Source organism: Lytechinus variegatus, chromosome 13 (genome assembly GCF_018143015.1).
Source record: "Lytechinus variegatus isolate NC3 chromosome 13, Lvar_3.0, whole genome shotgun sequence".
Taxonomy (NCBI): domain Eukaryota; kingdom Metazoa; phylum Echinodermata; class Echinoidea; order Temnopleuroida; family Toxopneustidae; genus Lytechinus; species Lytechinus variegatus.
Window position 1 is genome coordinate 22504421 of NC_054752.1, and position 19513 is coordinate 22523933.

At 37.1% G+C, this 19513-nt stretch overlaps 1 protein-coding gene across 1 annotated transcript; it reads right to left on the bottom strand.

Moving 5' to 3' along the window:
- Window positions 1-424: 424 nt before the first annotated feature.
- Window positions 425-18886, bottom strand: LOC121426952 (transmembrane protein 106B-like). Its single transcript, XM_041623369.1, has 8 exons — window positions 18789-18886; window positions 11428-11752; window positions 10710-10773; window positions 10151-10313; window positions 8681-8827; window positions 7888-7931; window positions 3295-3345; window positions 425-1078 (listed from the first exon to the last, which is right to left on the bottom strand). The coding sequence occupies exons 2-8, from the start codon at window positions 11690-11692 to the stop codon at window positions 952-954; spliced, it is 861 nt and encodes a 286-aa protein (XP_041479303.1). The 5' UTR covers window positions 11693-11752; window positions 18789-18886; the 3' UTR covers window positions 425-951.
- Between the last annotated feature and the right edge of the window lie 627 nt (window positions 18887-19513).

A 19513-nucleotide genomic window follows, 5' to 3' on the forward strand; every position in this document is an offset into this window, starting at 1 on the left:
GGAGAAAATTTGACTTGGGAGAGGTATATAACGTGCATATGTTGCATAATCTGAGCAAAATAAGTGCATATTTGACTTATCAAAGGTCGACTTAATATGCGACTTTTTCTGCACATGTGTATCCTCTCCCCCTCTTACAATTCAATTTCTTTGGCCCGAATTCACAAAGGTAGTTTTGAAAGCCAACGGTTGAATCAATGGTTCATGCAGATTTCCTGGATAAATTACGCTTATTTTACCGCGTATCAGGCGCGTGTAAAAAAAAAGTCCAATGCTGATACACGCTTTTGTCACAGTGCGCCAAATTGACGCCTGTTACCATGGTTAGATACGCAATTTTATTCATGAGTTCACTGTTTGAAGAGTGGACTCATTATTCATTACAGTGGACTCATGAATAAAATAGCGTGGATAACCACGGCAACAGGCATCAATTTGGCGCACTGTGACAAAAGCGTGCATCAGCATTGGACATTTTCTAACATACGCGGTAAAATAAGCGTTATTTGTACAGGAAATGTGCATAAACAATGGACTCAAACGTGGGTTTTCAAAACCACCTTTGTGAATTCAGGCCTTTAGTTTTTTCATTACTCACCACCATTGCTCCATTCCGCTATACCACAGATCTCACCAGGGGCCCGTTTCATAAAGAATTATAACTGTTGTAACTACACCATTATGGCAACTACCATGGTAACAGGGCTCAGCAGCCAATCAAAATCAAGATCACCATAACAGAATTCACTTGCCCCTGCATATCAGATACAGAGATTTCAGTAGATTATAACAGAAAATCACATATAAAGATAAAACCTGTACCTGATAAATATTCATAAAAACTCCACATACTTTCCTGGAGTGTGAAAATGACGAGCCTGAAATAGGGATAACCAACCTTTCAAGAAAAAACTAGAAGCTGATCAGAACAGGAGGAAGCATGAGCATGTATCATTTCAGTTCGGATGGTAGCGGCCAAGATGAGTCCAATTCTGTGATGGGCCTACAGCTGACGGCTTTGTAGTATGTCAAGGTTGACTGCTGACTCTGTGACATCAGACCGTACTGGAACGTGGCACTGAAAATGTGATGAAAGCAAATGGCAGGATGAATTTTATAGACTGAAAACAAATGCAGACCATTCACGCAGGATTGATGGGAAGTATATATAAAACAAGTGGAATGCCTCTGGCCGTTTCACCTGCATCACGCGGTTCAATATAGCAGCAGTACTGACTTTGAATACTACTTTAACTCGCACAAGATGTTCAGTGATACATGGTTACTCTTATGTCCACTTTTTTTGAACTAGACCAATAAACTTACAGAGATATGATGGTTATTCAACAAAAAAACCCAACATGGCCAAAGTTCATTGACCTTACATGACCTTTGACCTTGATCATGTGACCTGAAACTCGAACAGGATGTTCAGTGATACTTGATTACTCTTATGTACAAGTTTCATGAATCAGATCCATAAACTTTCAAAGTTATGATGGTAATTAAACAGATACATCCAATTCAGAGAAAGTTCATTGACCTTTGACCTTGGTCATGTGACCTGAAACGCGCACAGGATGTTCAGTGATACTTGATTACTCTAATGTCCAAGTTTAATGAACTAGACCAATAAACTTTCAAAGTTATGATGGTAATTCAACAGATACCCCCGATTCGGCCAAAGTTCATTGACCCTAAATGACCTTAATCATGAGACCTGAAACTTGCACAAAATTTTCAGTGATGCTTGATTACTATTATGTCCAAGTTTCATGAATCAGATCCATAAACTTTCAAAGTTATAATGGGAATTCAACAGATATCCCCAATTCGGCCAAAGTTCATTGACCCTAAATGACCTTTGACCTTGGTCATGTGACGTGAAACTCATGCAGGATGTTCAGTGATACTTGATTAACCTTATGTCCAAGTTTCATGAATTAGGTCCATATATTTTCTAAGTTATGATGACATTTCAAAAACTTAACCTCAGGTTAAGATTTCGATGTTGATTCCTCCAACATGGTCTAAGTTCATTGACCCTAAATGACCTTTGACCTTGGTCATGTGACATGAAACTCTAATAGGATGTTCAGTAATACTTGATTAACCTTATGGCCAAGTTTTATTAACTAGGTCCATATACTTTCTAAGTAATGACGTCATTTCAAAAACTTAACCTCAGGTTAAGATTTGATGTTGACGCCGCCGCCGTCGGAAAAGCGGCGCCTATAGTCTCACTTTGCTTCGCAGGTGAGACAAAAACTTAACCTCAGGTTAAGATTTCGATGTTGATTCCTCCAACATGGTCTAAGTTCATTGACCCTAAATGACCTTTGACCTTGGTCATGTGACATGAAACTCTAATAGGATGTTCAGTAATACTTGATTAACCTTATGGCCAAGTTTTATTAACTAGGTCCATGTACTTTCTAAGTTATGACGTCATTTCAAAAACTTAACCTCAGGTTAAGATTAGATGTTGATGCCGCCGCCGCCGTTGCTGTCGGAAAAGCGGTGCCTATAGTCTCACTCTGCTTTGCAGGTGAGACAAAAATTGTATCATTGGCAATAAAGGTGGATTTGTCAGTTGATTTAGGGTTAAAATATCAATTTTAGATTTTTGTAGAAAATCAAAGTGGAAGTCATATTTCATGTGTGGTCAAAACTCCTCATCGAATTTTGGCATTTTCCCCAAAAATGGAAAGAAAAGGGAGGGATATATATAGGCCTACTATATACTATGAACAAAGTATGTATTTGAAGAAATATACAAATAGCAGACTGAGGAGAGAAATTAAAGATAAATACCAGTTGTGGTACAATCTCAAAATGAGTTTGAACAGAATCCAATAAAATGATCGCCTGAAGTGTTTGTTTGTATGTATAAAAAAATAATTCGTCCAAATGGCTTCTGAAAAAAATGTGTAGGCCTAATTGCTGAGAAATGAGCAAAATAAGCATGGAATTCCATAATAAAATACACTGTACCGCATTCGCCTTTTGGGGTTAGTGATCATCAGAATTATCCCTTTTCAGCTAAGATTTAAATATTTCACAAAGATAAGTTTTATTTTAATGTACCAGAACTAGATTATGACAATATGGTGGCATTTAACCTTGATTTCAAAGACTTTCTCGTGAAATAATTGAAATAATTTTTTGCTGAAAATACTTCCTTTTGAATTTAAGTAGAAGAATTTGAATAGGACGAGGAAGGGGAAACATGAACAAGGGTGATGGAGAAGAGATAAGGAAGAGAGATTGAATGAGAGAAATATATATACTTACATAAACTCCATGTATATTAAATGGGTAATTGTGCCTTCTACACAGTGGGACCTGAAAAATGATGAAAGAGAATGCAAAAAATTTTAACAGTAATTGAGTATTTTACAGCACTTTTTTTATATAGTTTTTTTTAAAGCAGATTGCAATTCCCTACATGTATATCAAACCTGTCAACCTTCTACAACCCCAAAAAAAGTATTCTTAGAAGGAAAAAAAGTATTTTTTGACAAAAAAGAGTAATTTTTAAAATTTGGCTCAACATAACAATTGCCAGCCTGTTGTAGTGAGATCGGTGAAAAAACATGTGAAATGACTCTACTTGAAAACTAGAGAATTCACTCCTTTTAAACATGTGCTCTTAGGCAAGAATTTACTTGTTCTTTTTCATGCAACAAGTTTCTGGCCCAACAGTCATTTTTACTGGTCTGGGATTGTCGAACCAGCACTAGCGTCACACGCTGTGCATAATACATACTCCATGATGAGAATTTTTTTTTTAAAGTGACAAATCATACAAAACAAGGCGAAAGCAATTTTGTGTCTCGCCCACTTATGAAAATAACCAGAAATATCGCAACTTGCGAGGGCATGCAAGAGAATTATATCGAAACTTCATTGTGAAATGACTGGGTTGGAATAACACTTGTCATAAGAGCCTTGCACATAAACTTTAATGTTGACCTGAAAATGACCTTTGACCTTACCATGTGACCTCCGACTGCAGCATAACATGCAGGTCGCCTAAGTAAATATACCATCCAAGTTTTGTTGAAAAGTAACTTACGGTTGCGGAGTTAGGTGTCATAAGAGAGTCTTGCATGTAAACTTTAACGTTGACCTGAAAATGACCTTTGACCTTACCATGTGACCTCCGACTGCAGCATAACATGCAGGTCGCCTAAGTAAATATACCATCCAAGTTTTGTTGAAAAGTGACTTACGGTTGCAGAGTTAGGAGTCATAAGAGAGTCTTGCATGTAAACTTTAACGTTGACCTGAAAATGACCTTTGACCTTACCATGTGACCTCAGACTGCAGCATAACATGCAAGTCCTCCAAGTCCATCTACCATCCAAGTTTGGTTGAAAAGTGACTTACGGTTGCGGAGTTAGGTGTCATAAGAGAGTCTTGCATGTAAACTTTAACGTTGACCTGAAAATGACCTTTGACCTTACCATGTGACCTCAGACTGCAGCATAACATCATATGCAGGTCCCCCAAGTCCATCTACCATCCAAGTTTGGTTGAAAAGCGACTTACGGTTGCGGAGTTAGGTGTCATAAGAGAGTCTTGCATGTAAACTTTAACGTTGACCTGAAAATGACCTTTGACCTTACCATGTGACCTCAGACTGCAGCATAACATGCAGGTCCTCCAAGTCCATCTACCATCCAAGTTTGGTTGAAAAGCGACTTACGGTTGTGGAGTTATGTGTCATTACAGGTTTGTGACGGACGGACGACGGACGACATTTGGATCCCTAAGTCTCGCCTTCACCTCTGGTGGGCGAGACAAAAAGTATTGGTGTATTCATAGCAAAAAAGAAGAACAAATACCGTACTCTAAAAAGGGAAAGGTTGGCATGACTGGTACATGCTTTAAGGAATAAGTAGGTTATTAGGTATAAAGTAAGAATGTAAAACCTAAGAAGCAAGAGGGTACACGTACATAAAAAATGTAAAATCAAACCTACATGTACATGTATATAATAATTTCCTTATTTTTGAAGTTGCATACATGTATGGTAGGGGGCCCTAAAGCTACGCGGGTCCTTAAGCTACACACAACTCATCGCGCATGCAGTTTTTTTAATGGCAAATGCGCACTCTGTGTGTGGAACTGTGACTGCAGTGTGTGACGAACGATTCCTATTAAATTTTATCTACAGAGGCTGCAATAAATCTCTAAATGCAGAGAAATCCAACAACTGTTTAGAATTTTGGAGTCATATTCGCTTTAATATTATCCTATAATAATATGAACATGTTTTAGAAATTGAGGCACAGGAAATACTATTTGTTTGCATGATAAATTAGAGTGTGTAGCTTTAGGACCTCTTCTACATCGGCAGCGGAATCAAGGTGTTCGGAAAACACAGCGGGATTTTCATATATGTAAGTTTTGTGATATTTTCTTCTTGGCTAATGTTTTTTAGAGTGTTTGCCACAAAGTAGTGAAAGATAATTTGTTCAAAAATTAAAATTGGCAAAGTTGTTATCGTTTGTAAACAAAGTGGGTAGCTTTAGGTCCCCCCATCATATACCGTACTGATGATAATCATTGCAGACAGCTGGCTAACTGGTATTTACAAATCAATACAAGTATCAAACTGCCCTACATTGATTGACAAAAAGGAAGTGTAATTTCCTGTGATAAAGCAAATTTCTGTGTCTGTCATTTACATAGATATGCCAATGCATTAGCATGACTGTTAATCATCTTAAAGAAGCATCAGTGTTTTTCCATGAAATTTAGCTTGGTAGGAGCACTAAATGTGTAAAAGGAAAACATATTAAAAATTTAATTTTGGTTAGTATGTTAATTGATCCCTTTTGTCTAACTAACTCTATCAGTATTAGCATCATAAGTGTGTAAGTTTAAGCACCAAAAGGGTCAAAACATATCACAAATTATTGTGATTATGAAAATGAACATCAAAGGGAAGAGGATATAACTTAAAAGTACAAATTGAAGTAAACAAGTGGAATGCCTCTGGCCGTCTCACCTGCATCACGCGGTTCAATATAGCAGCAGTGCTGACTTTGAATACTACTCTAACTCGCACAAGATGTTAAGTGATACATGGTTACTCTTATGTCCACTTTTTATGAACTAGACCAATAAACTTACAGAGATATGATGGTTATTCAACAAAAACCCCAACATGGCCAAAGTTCATTGACCTTACATGACCTTTGACCTTTATCATGTGACCTGAAACTCGAACAGGATGTTCAGTGATACTTGATTACTCTTATGTACAAGTTTCATGAATCAGATCCATAAACTTTCAAAGTTATGATGGTAATTCAACAGATACACCCAATTCGGCCAAAGTTCATTGACCTTTGACCTTGGTCAAGTGACCTGAAACGCGCACAGGATGTTCAGTGATACTTGATTACTCTAATGTCCAAGTTTAATGAACTAAACCAATAAACTTTCAAAGTTATGATGGTAATTCAACAGATACCCCCGATTCGGCCAAAGTTCATTGACCCTAAATTACCTTTGACCTTAATCATGAGACCTGAAACTTGCACAAAATTTTCAGTGATGCTTGATTACTATTATGTCCAAGTTTCATGAATCAGATCCATAAACTTTCAAAGTTATGATGGGAATTCAACAGATATCCCCAATTCTAAGTTATGATGACATTTCAAAAACTTAACCTCAGGTTAAGATTTCGATGTTGATTCCTCCAACATGGTCTAAGTTCATTGACCCTAAATGACCTTTGACCTTGTTCAGTAATACTTGATTAACCTTATGGCCAAGTTTTATTAACTAGGTCCATATACTTTCTAAGTTATGACGTCATTTCAAAAACTTAACCTCAGGTTAAGATTTGATGTTGACGCCGCCGCCGTCGGAAAAGCGGCGCCTATAGTCTCACTTTGCTTCGCAGGTGAGACAAAAAATGAAGTGAATATGGTGGGGAAAGCAAAGGGAGATAAGAAGAAATAAGAATCAAAAGAGGAAAAAACCCAAACAAACATAACAAAGGAAAACTGCATTCGCCTGATGCAACGCACATTCAAATACCGTTACAGTGTATTACAATTTTTATAAACGAAAATATTAGCCAATAGGTCTATATATGATGAAAATCACATCCCGCCTTCCAAATGTAGTCTTCAAAAATTGAATGGACTTGTTTCATGCTAGCCACGTAGCCATTCATAATCATACATATGGAAGTCTTGAGGCACTAATATGAAACCGAAAGCTTCATTATAACACTCAAGATTCAACTTGATACATGTAGTTTTGATCTAATTAGGGCAGGTAATATAAAGCTTCATACAAGTACATGTAGATTCTGGAGCAATCACTTAAGGAGCTTTCACACATGGTCATGCGATCCTTTGCAATCACTTGGTCACAAAATATGTTGCACAGAATCGCAACAGTTGTAAGCAGTCACACCACCAAGTGTGAAAGGGGCTTTACAGTTGAATATACAGAGAGGTAAAAAGAAACAGTTGCTTGCAAGAAGTACAGAGCGGGATGGTATCAGAGAATGAATACAATAGGAATTTCAATAGTAATTATGACAAAATTGATATACATATCTTCAGTCATGCTGATAGAAAGGAAAATAGGAACATAACAACTAACATATTGATTAAATATAGCAATACATCTTGAACAAGCTTTGAGATCAAATCAATGTATGATAAGCAGATTATTATTTAGTGAACTTTATCGTACACATCAAGTGAAATCCTGATTAGCTGTTTACCGTATAACTTCATCTAGTCTGTCCACCATGAAAACCTTCAAAGATCATTAGATTATTATTATCAACATCATAGGCACATACTTTGAATAATGAGAAGGGCAATAGTTAAAGACAGATATACTTACACCCACGCACTCTCTGTAAAGGTCACTGTTACATTCCCGGAAAGCTGTTATGAAACAAGAACATGAAGATAAAAATTGTCAGTTAATTACTAACCACTGTAAAAGCCAAGTTGTTTGACTGTAGTGTAGATATAGAGAGATATGTACACCCTTGGAACCTATGGTACAACTCATATGAAAGATGGCAAAAGAAAAAATAACTTACCTACTATACTAAAACTTATCAATGCCTTCTACACTATCATACAAGTGGTAAAATGTCAAGAATTCCGTAATATAATTTCCCATGCACCCACTATTTGCGAGCATGAGCTAAGCAGAGGTTGATCTCGCTAGTGAACACTGTTTTTTAGAGCTACATGTATTAATTTTCACTATTTTCCCTAGGAAATAGAATCAATAATTATACAGTACATATATCTTTACATGTATACGTTGGGAAACCACTCAAAATCATAGCATGTATATTTTGTTTTGTCTACTTTATTTAGATAACACTGATATTAGGTCATCACTTTGCCACATTCCTTTTTGGGGGGTTGGGGGAGGAGAAGTGGGTAGTGTTTTTTTATTACTATGGTTGGTTTTTTGTCTTTTTTGTGTAACTAACTTGTGTTAATGTGATTTGCAATCAGCTAATAATCATTTGTAATTTTGTGATTTATTACAATTTGTTATAATTAAAACAGAAAAAAATCTTTACATGTATACAACATTTTGGTTTGAATGGGACATACCAAACTACAAGGGCAGAAAATAATAATCAAATGAGTCGAAGAAGAGAAATACATACCTCAAAATTTTGACGTCCAGGAACATGCACACTGCTGTCCAGCACTGTAATATTGGTCCCGATCACCTGTTCGCTCCAGCTACCAGTAATGGTCAACGACTGACCATCGATGGCCACAAAATTTTTGTTGTAGATATCAAACTTGGTCTGGAAAGATATGAATACATAAACCCCAACTAAATTGGTGCATAATTCAAATATCTTGGAATTTCAGATAATAATAGATCAACATTCTGCTTGTATGAATTAAAATGACATCTCTAAGTGCTTTACAGATATTTTGGCTTGCCTGCATACAAACTGTATGCACATTTCCTGATATGCAGTACATATATGATTGATAGTTTTCAACAGGCAAGATATTCCCCTCTGAAAAGAAAAAAAATCTGAAAACTAGCAAAGGGCTGCGCTACAGTCCAAGTCCAAGGCACCCCGGTCGGGGTTACAAGCTCTTGGATAGTAAAGAAATCAAAAGTAATTTTTCAAGTTTTATAATTTGACTTAAAAAAAGCATGAGAACGTTCTTGGGCAAAGGATTTCAAGTAAAAAAAAATTGGAATTCCAATTTTAGTCAGGAGAAAATCATGCCTGTTTTCAATCACCTAATTGAGACCGGTAAACTCCAAAATAAAGCTTTCCGACAAGTCCTTTCATAAAACGCCCCTGGAAGGTTTTTTTTTTACTTTTTGGTGATTCCATTACTTTACAATCAACACCTGTTCTAAACAGCCTTTCACAATCACTTTGAGACAGTTTCCTCGAAATTCCTCAACTATTCTAATAGAAAAAAGCAGGGGCCAATTTCACAAAACTTGTTATAATAACTAACTTGCAATCCATCAATCTGATTGGCTTATTTTGTTATAAAATTGTGAAACGGGACCCAGAATTAAATTTCATCATTAATTGGTGTCCAAAAAACCTCAACAAGGCATCATTAACATAAAGTGGAATTATAATTTCATGCAATATAGCACTTATCATTGATGATTCAATATTATCTTTTGTCATTAATGAATATGGAAGTAAAGCCTCTTTTTTAAAAAACCTTGTTTAGATGAAAAATGGCAATTTCGTTTCATGTATTTAAAAAAAAAATCTACCTGATGATGGGAAGCTAGATTGGATCATTTTTTTTAGAATGTCACAACCCATCAGTCTTCATTCAACTGTCTTTCAGCACCTTACAAAGAGTTACGATTGAACCAATCAATCGTAACTATATGGAAATCCATCAGTGTCATAATTTTTTTCTACAGGAAATTTGCAAAATGTCATTTGTAATCAAAGGAGAACACACCAAATTGTCAAGAAATCAATGAATTTATGGATATACATTCATATCTAGAATTAAAAAAAAACAAACATGCATTTTATGTGTTGACTTTGCTGGCTTTCCATAGTTGCGATTGTTTGGATCGATCGCAGCTCTCTGAAAGACAGGCCCCGGCATTACACTCATTTTCTTACCTCTAGTACTAAAGTCATGGTAGGCACTGTTTGGTTATAACTTGTATAAACTGTAGCCACCTTCCCTTTCTGCTCAAATGATATTGGTCTTGGTAGAAGGAAAGCTATCAATATGCCTGCTAGAGAGGCACACAGGAATATAGACAGAAGCACATAGCGAAGTCTGCATGGAAAATAAAGATTTTCACAGAAAATGGCTTACGATATCATTCAATATGCATATTAATCCTAATGAAATAGAGCCCATCCCAACGTACATTCGTTTAAGTCTTAATAAGCTAAACTTACAGAAAAAACTTACCATAAAAAAGAAATAAAACAAAAATATGTGATGCAAAAGTAGATGTGTAAGTAAAATAAATATATCAGTATTTTAGGTCTACATGTATTTGAAGTTTGAAGCTATATATAAGCTAAATGTATTGGTTTTTTATCTCTTTATTAGAAGTTTGGAATACAGTTTTAGACTACTATCAACTACATGTATAGCCAACACTCCATGAATTATAGATGCTGAGGTAGCCAGGGAAAGAATGGCCAATGGGAGATCATGACTTACGTTCTACGAGGTTTCAATCTTGCATCGCTGTATGGAATCAAAGCCACAAGGTCATCTGCACGATCTAAAGAACAAAAATATATTTCGGAAATAAAATAAAGATGGCAATGACTTTTGAGGCTTACAGCACACTTAATAATCCTTATACTTCAGCAGCTGATTATAATATTCAAATGGGTACTTGTAACTCTTGTTTACAAACAATCTTGCAGTCAACTTTGAAAAGGAGTGGGATTTTTTTTTATTTCTATTTCATTCATTTCATTCTTCAGAGTAAAGTTTTAAACATGTAAACCCAATAATCAGTTTACAATATACGGTTCTAGACATTTGCTCTGTTACATTTGCTCCAATTGAAAATCTGCACGAATAAAGCCAAAAATAAAACCTAACCTCCAAAATTGAACAAACCCTAATCCGTATCTTTACATAATTTTGAACCAAAAACTCTCTTACAATCCTGACTCTATTCCTGTGCCCTCTGAAATATCGAGACAGGAGCAAATGTCGCTGGACCATACAGGTCGTGTCATCAAAATATACGCCAAAAGGTGGGTTCTGATATAAGGGTGTTCCAGTGCATAAAATTCCCCCAAAATAATAGAACGTTAGCAGATCTAGGACAGGGCTTCAAAGGGACAGAATGAACATACCCTAATTCCAAATGAGTAAGGAAAGGGCGCTGATAAAATCAACACCTGGATTTGGACAAAGTTACCTCTAGGAATTTTGCCAGTGCCCTGACACGTAGGGCAGGCAAAGCCATCACTCAGCTCCTCGTAGGTGTAGTGACCTGGTCCAGAACCATTCATCGTTTCCCCGCTGTTGTCCGATCTCTTGGCCTCAGGTTCTTTCACCGACGACACAGCAGGGGATCCGGCAGGCTCGGGATCCGAGTTCCCTGTGCTACCATAGTTGGTGTACTGGTTGTAGGAAGGAGGAGGATCTGAATCCATGTTCTGTATAACCAGCCGAGAAGACATCTACATAGAGCTCCGGGTGTCCACTTTAACCTCAAAAGAACCTGCTCTTTCGGCAATACTCTGCAAGAAAAGATTGGAAAAATATAATTTACTTCCTAAATCTTGAAGTATGAATGGGAAAAGTATTCTCACAAAAATTAACACGTTTGTGACTTTGAAACCTTATTCAAAATGGAATGCAAAAGCTCAGCAACATTCCAGCTATTGTGCCTAAATGACTGTCCCCATCTATGCAATGACTGTTATCAAGGGCTACCAAAATTTGATAATTGTTGAGAGTGAGATTTTACAAGAAGCGATGCGTGAGGGAGCGAAGCGACCAAGCCCGACCGAGCACAGCGTCGGAAGCGAGTAAGTGGGGTAGAGTGGGGGAGAGTGTGGGAAGGATCCAAACAATGTTGGAACGCTAAGTGTCTCTTTTTTTTGTTTCACAAAGCAACAAAAAAAATGAACCAACTAAATTCTGTTAAAGGGCTTATAACTTTTAAAAGAAAAGTTTGGCACGGAATGATAAGCTAAATTGTATCATCATAATGGAATTACATTTATTATTGGTTCTTGGAATTGCACACAAGATAAATCCCAAATAGTCTAATAATAACCTCGCAATGGTGGGTCCGTCAACATGTAGACTTCGGCTCTGCTTGTCAAAACAGAACCTATTAACATCCAAAATAACTTACCTCAGTTGTGAATTATTACTGGAAAATTATCCCTTTCATTCTTTTTAAGGGAGGGGGTAAACACTAGACAGTAAATCATCAAACAAGGCACCATCTGATTTTAGGAGGCCACCGGATTTTACTCGCGCATGCACTGACACTTGTGCATGTCTGAGCTCTCTCTCTCTGCCAGAGCTCTGGGGGACAATCTGGTCAGTAAAGGCCTCAATGATGGTGATTTTCTGCTTCAGATTGAGTTAACATTTCAAGTTTATTTTTGAAAACTACCAATAAGGTTGGATGATTTCTTCACTGTGATGTATATTTCAATTATTAATGAATACTTTTTCACAGAATTTAGACTCCCCCATGGAGAAATGCAATTTTCGTGGAGATCTGCATTTTCAAAGAACTGCAGGATAAGTTAGGGTACATGAACAAAACATACTTAGCCTGTGTGGTTTTGTACTGATATAAACAGGATATTAATTATTATGGAGTAGAAATTAGATTAAATTAATTAATTTCTTTAACTAATATACATTATATCCTAGTCAACCTCACAGTCACACCCACACAAACACACCACCCCACGCCCATGATTCTAAGCATGAAAAAAAATTAACAAATAATTTGAGTTCTAGGTCTATTATAATTTATTAGTAGTACTAGTAGATCAGACTCTCCCTATATTTTTATATATATCTATTCATTTCATTTTTATTCATTTATTTTTCTTTGGGGGTGGTCATTGAAAAAAGAGTCAGTTTGTTTGTGATGTTGTATATAAAGGGTGTTGGGTTGTTAAAATAGAAACTTAAAATCAGATTTACCATGAATAAATAGACCTACACCTGGTGCTGATGATTATTTTAAAAACGTATTGTTAATTTTTGAATAGTAAATGGCCAGTATTATGCAAAAAAAAAATGTGATAAACCTGGGCTCCTTAAAACCCTTGCAGGCTCCCTAAAAAGTGCTTGAGAGGCCTGGGCCTGGCTGGCTCCCTAAGAAAAAAGGTCAGGCCCTGCAAGCCACTGTTTTTTCCTTTTTAAGTTTATTTTTTCCTATTTTGGTGCATTCCAGGCCAAAACGGAATAATCTTTATTTTGGACAAGTTCTTTTTATATATTTCTATGAAATAAAGACAAAAATCAATGAGCCCAGTTGGGGGATTTTGCATTGTTAACCCCTATTGATGGTGGCTGCACGATCACGAGCCAGCCATCTCTGTGTACGAGGAGAAAAAAAATAAATAAAAGTGTTATTTGTAAAACAAGTGGAATGCCTCTGGCCGTCTCACCTGCATCACGCGATTCAACATAGCAGCAGTGCTGACTTTGAAAACTACTATAACTCGCACAAGATGTTCAGTGATACTTGGTTACTCTTATTTCCCGGGGGGGGGGGCCAGTTCCATTCACGAGTGGATACCATGCGCGACCATGGGGTCTCGAAAAGCACCCTAAACACGTAATTTCCATATTCTGAAAATGCACCCCTTAACAAGTATTGGCGTGTGAAACCCTACCCTTATAATAATAATAATAATAATAATAATAATAAAGGTATATTTACCCAGGGTAGCCACTTCAGTTCCGAAAACTGTTCTCCCAGCGGGCCCTGCTATTATTACCCGGCTAAGCTAGGCTACCTTCTCGGTGCACACAGCTTTTTTGAGGAATTACTTCCTGCCGGTACCCATTTACCTCACCTGGGTCGAGTGCAGCACAATGTGGATAAATTTCTTGCTGAAGGAAATTACGCCATGGCTGGGATTCGAACCCACCTTAACCCTTAACAAGTATTGGAAACAAAACGATACTCTTGGCAAATATTCCCTGAAATGAACCCCTAAACAAGTACAGGAATTATTGTTACGGGTCCTTTGGTTGTCGGCTTTACCTTATTTGGTTTAGTACGACCCCACTTCTACACCTCGCGCAAATCGGACTCTAAACACGTAGTATTGGGGCAAAAAGGACATCCTTTATAAAACATTTTAATTTTGTTTTATCATCCACGCTAATTTGACCCTAAACACGTCATTTTACTAGCGAAATAGATACCCTTTTTTCATTATTTTTGTGTTTTTGACACCCTTTTCACGTTACGTACGTAACGTGCCCTATCGTGAAAAGGACATCCTTTTTACGTGTTTTTTTGGTCGCGCATGGTATCCACTCGTCAATGTAAGTGGCCCCCCGGGTCTTATTTCCATGTTTTATGAACTAGACCAATACACTTTACAGAGATAGGATGGTAATTCAACAGATACCCCCATTATGGCCAAAGTTCATTGACCTTTGACCTTGGTCATGTGACCTAAAATGCGCACAGGATGTTCAGTGATACTTGATTACTCTTATGTCCAAGTTTTATGAACTAGACCAACATACTTTAAAAGTTATGATGGTAATTCAACAAATACCCCTAATTCGGCCACAGTTCATTGACCCTAAATGACCTTTGACCTTGATCATGTGACCTGAAACTTGCACAGGATGTTCAGTGATACTTGATTACTATTATGTCCAAGTTTCATGAATCAGATCCAAAAACTTTCAAAGTTTTGATTGTAATTCAACAGATACCCCCAATTTGGCCAAAGTTCATTGACCCTAAATGACCTTTGACCTTGGTCATGTGACGTGAAACTCACGCAGGATGTTCAGTGATACTTGATTAACCTTATGTCCAAGTTTAATGAACTAGGTCCATATATTTTCTAAGTTATGATGACATTTCAAAAACTTAACCTCAGGTTAAGATTTTGATGTTGATTCCCCCAACATGGTCTAAGTTCATTGACCCTAAATGACCTTTGACCTTGGTCATGTGACATGAAACTCTAATAGGATGTTCAGTAATACTTGATTAACCTTATTGCCAAGTTTCATGAACTAGGTCCATATACTTTCTAAGTTATGATGTCATTTCAAAAACTTAACCTCAGGTTAAGATTTGATGTAGACACCGCCGCCGTCGGAAAAGCGGCGCCTATAGTCTCACTCTGCTATGCAGGTGAGACAAAAAAACTCCTTGAAACAGAGGGCTGCGCTGCCAGCTGTCTAGGCAGCAGGTAACCCAGGGAGCTTTTGCTTAAAGTTAAAGGTCAAGTCCACACCAGAAATTTTTTTATTTGAATCGATAGAGAAAAATCAAACAAACATAACGCTGCAAATTCCATTGAAATCGGATGTAAAATAAGAAAAGTTATGACATTTTTATTAAAGTTTTGGTTATTTTTCACAAAACAGTTAAATGCACAACTCAGCGATATGCAAATGAGAGAGTCGATGACATCTATCACTATTTCTTTCGTTTTTTCATTGTTTGAATAATACAATATATCAATTTTTACAAATTTGACAATAAGTTAATCAAAGGACCAACTTTAACTTAACCATAAACTGTAAATAATGGTAATTCCACATGTTCAGGGAGAGTTTAGCCTTCAGGTTTCACTTGACAAGGACAAAATTAGAATATTTCATATTTCATGTAATAAAATATAAAAGAAATAGTGAGTGTGTGACGTCATCAGTTTGCCGATTTGCATACCAACCTGGATGTGCATATGTTTTGTAAATTTACGCGAAACTTATAACTTTCTTATTTTACATCCGATATTGATTAAATTTTCAGCGTTTTGCTTGTTGGATTTTTCTCCTTTTTTTCAAATAAAATTTTTGTTGGGGTGGATTTGTCCATTAAGTTAAAATTTGATGTAAAAACGTCCTCACACAGCACTAAACAAAATGTTCGTTTGATTTTGCCTTCGCCGCCCTTTATTGGTTAGAATCTGAGGTTAACACTTCTGTACATGGGTAAAAATATCGGTTGGCAACGTTTGGCAAAAAATTGATAGTTATGGTTAAAAAATATCGCAGAAATGCGATGAAAAACAAAAGTAGAAGAGAGTTTACTCACATTTGTTGTCATCGCCATCTTTGATCTATTGTTATTAAATAATTGATTGATTGATGTTGAATATGATGGCGCTCTTCAATCTCTCCAGATTATACGCGCCAGTCGCTTTCGTAAGTAGGACGTCGTCGGTAAAGGGGATCCATACGTCAAACCATTGGTGACGATTATATGAAGTATTAATATAGATTAATCACCCAACCACCTACTATATTAGTAGGTCCGACCAAATTAAAAATCTTCGAGGAATAAACATATTAATACAAATAGAGAAATTAAATATCGCGCGTGCTAAAAGATTGTTCGTGAAAAAGGGCACAACAGCTTACCAATCGGCTACTAGCATGCAACCTAGTAACGTGACGCATATAGAGGGCGGCAAAATCATGCTAAAATGCATGTCCCGCTTCAACCACTGAACTAGAGTAGAAATACGTATTTTCAGTTCAGTGGTTGAAGCGGGACATTTATAACCATAACTATCCATTTTTTGCCAAAACAAATGTTGCCAACTGATATTTTTACCCATGTACAGAAGTGTTAACCTCAGATTCTAAACATAACTAGCAGTTTGGTGCATTTGTATAGTTGCCTTTTCCCTCGGTACGTGGGAGCCTATGTATTCGAGTGCCAGGCGTAAGGGGAGTGACTACGTAGGTAGAAGACTTAACTCCCCAAACGCCTCCAGGCTAGGACTGAAGGCGGCGACGCCGAAGGCTGAATATAATTCGGCTTGGCTGTAACCCAGGGAACTCCCGCCTGCATAGCGGGCGGGAGCCCATGATCATACGTGCAATTTGGCATACTCACCTGACAAGCGTGAAGTATGGTCAAAATCACTCATGGTTTCAAATCGTCTCGTGTGTGAAGGATTCATATGCACCTGGTGCACGCGAATCTTTCACACCCTTTTTACTAAAATAACTATGACTTTACATCGTAGCTAAGCATTATATTTATTCTATGACACTTACCGAACCATATGGATCGTTTGTTGAATTCTGTTTGGTGTTGTTTTTAATAAGAGCATTTTTCGTGATCTTCACGTAGATGCCTCTTGATCAGCGTTGATATCAACTTTTGCCTAAAGAGGGCGCGCGATATTATTTCAAAGTCGGTAGGCACTTAAGAACCAAGTTTGAAAGGATACTCGTAAAATTATGTCACTCTCGCCGATGAATATTCATTAGATCGTGGTCGTGCGTATTCAATACACACTGAGTGCATGCATGCAGAGAGTTTTTATTGAACACGCACGACCACGATCTAATGATTATTCATCGCGAGAGTGACGTAATTTTACGAGTGTCCTTTCAAACTTGGTTCTTAAGTGCCTACCGTACCTTTGTTTACGGTGTTGCAAGCTAGCTGCATTCTAGGCGATCAGCATTATTTTCTTGCTCGTTCAATCCACTTTCATCATCATCTTGTCAAAAGATGGCGTACTTTACCAATAAGTATATACACGAGATGCAACCTGTTGATTTTTGGTACAATTTCCTATTATGCGCTGACGACTTGAATTGAGAATGTTCGATACGAAAAATTGCTTTTCGATTGTTGTTTGCGTACTTTCCACCGCAGTATTAAGGACGGATCGAACGGAGTATCCTGGTTGAGACTTGGAGGTAAGCGATAAAAACACTTTTATAAATAATTTCCAATTCATTAAAAAAAAAAGTTAAATCATAAAAACAAATTTCCATTAGTGGAGAAATACTCAAATGTTTGGCGTTTTTTATTCCCTCACATTCGTGTGATGAATGAAAACGTCAAAGTCCACTATGAAACCACATGCGTTGTGCGAGGTTAGTATTACTAACCTCGCATGTTGTGTGAGTGGGTCCAAATAATTCTCTGATTAGATAGTTAAAACATAAATCAAGCACTTACCACAATTATATGGTCAAAATATGGATGATGGTCTAACGAGTACGAGTGGCAGTTTTTCTGACATCTGGGCACAGACTGGAACCTCAAAAAACGAAAAGTTCTCTCCTTCTACCCCCGTCTCGATTGGCCAATTTTGTTATGAATTGTAACAAAATGGCCGATCGAGACGGGGGTAGAAGGAGAGAACTTTTCGTTTTTTGAGGTTCCAGTCTGTGCCCAGATGTCAGAAAAACTGCCACTTGGTAGACCTTCATCCATATAATCTTGGTAAGTGCTTGATTTCTGTTTTAACAATTTATTCAGATAATTATTTTGACCATACTTCACGCTTGTCAGGTGAGTATGCCAAATTGCACGTACGATCCTGGGCTCCCGCTACGCGGGCGGGAGTTCCCTGGGTTAGCTTGGCTGTTGCTGCTTTGCGTGCGGCGCCTGTCGTAAACTGACCTGTATCAGTACATTACACAAAACTGAACGACTGGGACTGATAGTCAGTACAGTACGGTACCGACTGAAGTTACATCACTAAAGTGCGACAGTCTGGCACATTGAATCAAAGAATTGACAGCTTTTTTGGTTATAATTCGTTCATAGTGATTGTAATACAGTACCTGAAACCACTCTGATTTTTTAGACAACGCAGGAAGTTGTGAGAAGAAATATTCCGGCTGAAGTTACCACCGCTGTTTACGTTCGTTGGCTTCGTCGTGACGTCATATGTTATCGTTGTTTATTTGATGATAAGTCAGCTGACGATCAATAATCGAGACATCGACAAAAATGGGGAAGAAAATGTCGGGAAAACTTCGTCCTTTTTTAATCGATGAAAATATGATAAGATATTAAACGAAGATTAATGAGACGGAAAATACTTCATAGAAGTTAAAGAAATTAAACAAACATAAAGAATAAGAAAAAAAATGAATCTAAAAAAAGAGGGAAAAATGGGGTAGGCCACCCCCACCTCTTCCCAAAAATGAAAAACAAGACTAGCTACTTGAAACGTTGGACATAAAAGGCAATACCACAGTTGCAGTTTCTTTTGTGATTTTTTTTTTATGGTCAGGTAGCTGATCAATATAATTGCTACCGTTGTTTATAATTGACCCCCTCCCTTAAGACTGTGGCAGCGCAAATGTGCTATGGGCCCCATAAATGTTTAATTTCATTTGGTTAGCACCCCTTATTTTTATTCATGTTCAATGGAAACAAATATGAAAAGTAGCGAAGAAGATATATGATTATTGGAGATTATTTATAACCACAAATTACAAGTAAATTAAGAAATCAATGTTACCTGTAGAAATAGGCTTAGTCAGCGGCAGATTCATGATTT